Source organism: Mastigoproctus giganteus, chromosome 12 (assembly GCF_048544385.1).
Source record: "Mastigoproctus giganteus isolate SK-2022 chromosome 12, ASM4854438v1, whole genome shotgun sequence".
NCBI lineage: Eukaryota > Metazoa > Arthropoda > Arachnida > Uropygi > Thelyphonidae > Mastigoproctus > Mastigoproctus giganteus.
In genome coordinates, this window is record NC_143586.1 from 19,820,995 (window position 1) to 19,826,994 (window position 6,000).

The window sequence follows — 6,000 nt, forward strand, 5'->3', positions numbered from 1 at the left end:
TGAAATTGGCAGAAAATTTTATGAATGAATAAGTAGTTTTTATGAATAAGACAACCACTTCATGGCTGAATGCTAACCTTCAGACAACTTTTCTCCTCACAGAACAAGAAACCTTTAACAGTAAATTGTGGGATCTGGGAAGCCAGGAAGATGCACTCTGTTCTTGTGGGGATGAGAAAACTTGGCAATACCATGAATATTTGTTTAGTGTACTTGACCTTAGACTGAACCTCCTGCAAGTACTGAGCATCACAACATTTCAATCTGAACATCAGCTAATTGCATCCGAAGAGGCCTTCCAAGCCTTGACTTTCTACACTAAAGATATTTTCAAACATCACACCTCTCAAGAGCAAAAACTACATCCACTGTGAATGCAATTACTTTGGCTATTTCATGCCCATTTGTGTTCCTGGAGCCCTTCCTGTGTGGCTGTTCAGTGATCACCCTACAACCATTATGGCTTTCTCTGTCTATCATCCTTTTACTTTTTTTGGCACCCTATCCCACCCTTCTTCAGGACTCCCATCTACTTTAGGTTTAGTCTGTGCACTCTCACTGAGGAGGATGCCTTTTCTATCATCATCCCCCACCTTACCTGTTCTTTTCTGTCCTATGTTTTATTCCTCTCCTTAGGCTGACTCTGTGCTTGTCCTGACTAGAGCAGAGGCAGCCTGATAAATGTTACTCTACTGTTCTGGCCCAGCTCTTTGTGCTGTAGATGGATGCTGGGAAGTGCCTTCCTTGGTGATTGCACCTCCCAGTAACTAAATGGCAAGAATCAACCACACACAACAACACAACTTGCAATACCCATCACAGCTTGCACTCATTTGGCTTTGCAGTCTTGTGTTCATGGTGCCACTTAGTGCAGTTTTGTGGGAACTACTGGCACTGCTTAACAAACACAGTAAGAGCACACTATATTTACTTTTCACTTATATTAATTGCAGAAAAAAAAATTAAATATGCCCAAAATGATATGCACTATGTACATTAACTAACTTGTTTTATTAAGTTGTGACTATCGAATAACATCTATACTTGGTGAGAGATTTTGAGTTGTTCTACAGCAAAATTTCCCAACCTTTTTTGGTTAACATACCTCGTCTCAGTATGTGACATGTATCCCTTTCACATAGTTCCTTGGATATAGCAGCTACTTTAGCACATATGGAAATTTACTTTTATATATATAATGTATGAATGACATTTATATTACAAATGTCATTGGTTAAGTTTCTTTATAATTTTGTTTTATATAATTGTTAGGTATACACTATTATTATTATAATTTTTCCCATATCCCACTGTGAGACCAGTTCATCGTCCCACAGTAGGAACTTGGCTGGGAATTTCTGTTCTAGAAAATCAATATTTATAATTAGTCATTTATTTTATACTTAAAAAAATGACCGTGTTTAATATGATGAATCATTAGGCAACAATAGAGTTCATGTTATTTGTGATGCCTGCAGTTTGAATGATTAGATGATAGCTACCAACTTGCATTATAGAGTAGTGCCAATGGCACTACTCTGCAGACTTGACTGTCAAGAGCATTTCCAAGCTTTACCAAAAAGAGGTATGTTGTTGTTTTTATCACCGAGTTGAATTTCTGACTTTCTGAAAAAAGTAGGTGGCTTTTTTTTTCTTTTTTTTTTTTTTTTTCCATGACCACCCTACTCTAGAAACTAAAATTCGCTAACAAAATATACATTTTATATTAAAATACAGCCATATGTTTGCCTACCCATACAGTATGGTTTTAAACATTAGCTTACCTAATATTTGTGTCTGTGGATTTTAGTTTGGATTGTCTTTTAGATATTAACTTGTTATGGCTGCTTCAAGAATGATACTGTAATAGACTTTGTATTTCTGGAAATGTTGAGTCAATGTTTTGTTTATAACAATGGCACTACGCTGCAGATTTGACTATCAAGAGCATTTCCAAGCTTCACCAAAAAGAGGTATAATTTTTTTTTTCCCTTCATCCAGTTGAATTTCTGAACACTCAACATTCTGTGATTATTAAAATGTCAAGAATGACTTGGGATATTTCTTGATTCCTTGTACACTTATCAATAAATTGACCAAGAATCACTCTACATTAGTTCTTTCAAAAATAGCATCTGTAGGTTCTCACATTGAAATTAGTATTGGTATCGGCCATACAGTGCAAATGAAGTCACAGGTTTTTGCTATAATAATAATGAAAATTCTTTACTGCTTTTTAAACATAGAGGGTATCACCCCTGGGCCATAATGTATACATTGCATTGAAAAATATAAGCCTGCTGAACAAATTATTTTTTTGCAAAACTGATGGAGGATTGGTGTATCAACTTTATTGCAACAGTGAGAAGGGTCAAATAGAGGAATCAAAAAGACAGATTCTCTGTCATAAATCTAAAGAGTTGGCAGCTGTGATTATTTGACTTTTGTTAAGTGCAGTTTGCTAGGTCCATTGTCTTAAATTACTTGCTAACATTCAAAAACTGTTATGTAACTGTTTATAAATTCAGAATACTATTGCTAAATTCAGCTGAAGATTCAATAAGAAAAATTCAGAACAGTAATATAGTGACTCAAACTGCAGAAGCCATACTTTTCTTAAAATATTTCTCAATTTTGTGTAGAAATTATTATTAATTATTAATGCTATGTTAGACATCAAAATTATTATATGTTTTTCTCTTTTTAGAAATTACTGGGTGCTTACATGGAGAGAGAATGGAGATTGGCTGACAGAAGAATGATTGTTGTCAGACTTTTTTTTTGTTAAAACTGATTACAAAGTAAATTTATTATGTAAATTATATATTATATTAGGCAAATAAAATATATATAGTTTTTTCTACAAACTTCATTAAAATTTTTATTGCTAATATTAAATACTCTAACTAGATTTTCAAAAAAATAATAATAATAATAATTAAATATTCCATTTTAACCACTATGCTAAGAAAAAAATTCAGCAAATGGATTTTGCTTTTAATACTTTTTTAAGAATAATTTCCTCTTCAGTCATAATAAATGATAAAAAAAAGTCTTGATATTAGTATTAGTCATATAGTGCAAAGAAGCCACAGGCTTTTATGGCACATGCCAAAAAAAAAAAAAAAAAAAGTAAGAGTAAAAAGTAGATAAGAAAATACAAATTATGCACTTCCCTCCTCACATAACTCTCCAGCTGACTTGAATTTCTTCACGTTGTCAGCTTCAGCTACCTGAGCAGACGTGTTCTAGTAATTAACAACTGGCTAAAAGAAAACTTACAATCTAGTTCAAACCTGTTCCCATATAATTTGAATTTATGGCCCCTAGTGCGAAATTATTACTTGTGAAAAAGGCTAAAGAAAACAAGTATCAGAATAGTGAACAGTATTTTGCCATTTAGTTAAAATCAGAACAGGAAGAAAAATCATAAATAAGGTAGTCAAAAATGATAAGGGTAAAGTTAAAGAAGACATGGATGTTTTAGAAGTATGAAATAAATATTTGGGTGGGTGATTTGCTGAATAAAGAAGTTGAAGACTACTGAAAACAAGAGAAAAAAACTGAAATGGGAAAAATTTTGAATACTCTTGTATTCTTCCATTTCTCGAGATGGAAAATATGGACCAGCACTGAACCCTGGGGAACTCCACTGTTATTAGTGGAGTCCTCCAGTTCAGTGTTGGGTCCATTGTTGTTTTCTGAAATATCAGGCTTAATGTCTAAGTTTGCAGACGACACAAAGGTTGGTAGGGTTGTTAATGACACTAATAACAGTACACTACTGCATATGGGAAGCAGTAACCCCAGAGTAACGTATCAATTCTGTGGTACTACACTGACAGTGGCAGAAAGTGAAAAGGACCTGGAGGTAATTGTGCAGGCAGATATGAAGTTTTCTGAGCAGTACAGATGGTCTACAAGAGTAGCTCATGGTGTCTTATCAATGATATACAGGAATTTTTCTAGCAGGGATAAGGAGGTGATTATCCCCTTGTATAAGGCAATGGTCAGGCCACACCTTGAGTACTGTATACAGGTCTGGAGGCCTCATTTTAAGAAGGATGTAGAGCTGCTGAAACAAGTACAGAGAAGGGCAACAAGGTTAGTGTATGGAACAAGGTTGCTGTTATGAAGAAAGGCTTAAGTTTCACAAATTAGTGTCTGGAGACTAGGCACCTGTGAGGTGATCTGATTGAAGTGTATAAGGCCTTGAATGGTTTGAGCATGCTCAATGCTGATAGGATTCTTCCTCTTGCCCAGATTAATCGCTTGAGGGGACATAAATTCAAATTGAGGAAAGACAGTTATAGAATAGATGTGTGGAAATTTGCCTTTAGCCAGCGGGTGGTTGATTGCTGGAACAGACTTGCATCTGTTGTTGTAGAAGTTGACAGCTTAAATAAATTCAAGGCAGAACTAGACAAAAATTTGGAGCGAATGGATGAGTGAAATGGGAAGAGTTTTTTTTTTGGCTGATGCTGTATAAGCTTGCTTTCTTGCACATACCTCTACTAATGCTAATATCAAGTGTCGAAAGGCAGCATACACAGATGAAATTGAATGTGAAGTGCTAAACACTTCATTTTCCAAGGAACAAATTCATGAACATTATTTTAATAAACCAGAGGTTCCTAAATTTAGTGTGGGGGTTGCCCCTGGTGGGCACATTTGGTTTTTTTGGTGGGAGGGCCTTGTTTTTTTTTTTTTTTTTTAATGAAGAAATATGGGCAAAAACAATATGGATTGTTTTAATGAAATATGAGCAAACCATCCCACTAATCCAAGTACAAAGTGGTTTTTTTTTTTTTTTTTTGTATTATTCATATTTTATTTCTTGGAGATGAAATGTATTCAAGTATGTATTAATTTATAAAAGTGTATATATTCATAGCTAAATTTTATGTCAACTAGTTGAAAATATGAGTATCTGGGACTGGAGGTGTTCATTTTCTTATATTGAACAAATTAAAAATGATAATTAGTGCCAAAAATAAGAAGTATAAAAAAATTATTAAAAATGAACAAAAATTGAAAAGAAAAGCACTCAGATTTGTCAATAACTATTAAATATGGAAGCCTTGCTCAAAAATTAAATGCCATTCCTGAAGATGACTGTAGATTAAAAATGAAAAAAAATTGGTAAGACTATTCTCCATATTCTCTTTATTTGCACTTGTTCTGAGACTTAGGGGGGGGGGGGGGTGCATGAAATTTATGAAAAATTTTAAGGGAGCCAAGATATAAAAGTTTGGAAAATGCTAGTATAAGGCATTAATTGTACCAATATATTAAATGGTAAAAAATACAATTTGGAAATTACACAGAATTTCACTTATTGTACCAGATGAAATCTGTGTGAGTATCTTAGAGAAGAGCATAGAAGTGTTGCTAAATGTAACACTGGGAAAAAAATTATCAGGTTTCAGGCCAAACAGGAAATATCACTATTAAATATTTGCAATAATGTGAAATTACAGAAAACTCATTGGAATATAACCAGAATGTGTAAAGATTTCTTGATCTTGAGAAAGCATACAAAATGTTTAGAAATCTTTGTTTAAAAAAATGTTTAAAACGTATAAAAACAGCAAATTTTAGTAGGGGAGATGTACAAATTGGATTATTATTATTACATACTTGCATAATATATTTGTGCTGATAAGTAGTAGTTTGCAAAATCTTCAAAAATCTGAATAAATTAGATATAGGACGTTAACAAGTTGGAAGAAATTAGGAAAATGTGTGTGTACACTAAATAGCCAAAACTTGAAAAGTTACTAATTTTGAGAATCTAGGAATAGCATTTAGCCTTCCTCTGATAGATGCTATACTGGCAGCAGACGGTGGAAAAATAACTAAAAAGGTCATTGTTGTTTTTTTAAATTTGTAAATGAAATCAAATCCTCCTGTGTACCTTTGCCCACCAACCAACATTCATTAAATGGTTATACGGTATTTTCTGCTTGCATTTCAATATACCATGAATTACAAGACATT

The 6,000-nt window shown here is 33.5% G+C and overlaps 1 protein-coding gene across 1 annotated transcript in view; it reads left to right on the forward strand.

Moving 5' to 3' along the window:
• Nubp1 (NUBP iron-sulfur cluster assembly factor 1) overlaps window positions 1-2,783 on the forward strand; it is a 67,944-nt gene extending 65,161 nt beyond the window's left edge. The window contains exon 11 of the mRNA XM_090386946.1: window positions 2,708-2,783. Coding sequence (XP_090243072.1) covers window positions 2,708-2,751 — 44 coding nt within the window. The 3' untranslated portion in view covers window positions 2,752-2,783. The remainder of the gene's footprint in view (window positions 1-2,707) is intronic.
• The last annotated feature ends 3,217 nt before the right edge of the window (window positions 2,784-6,000 follow it).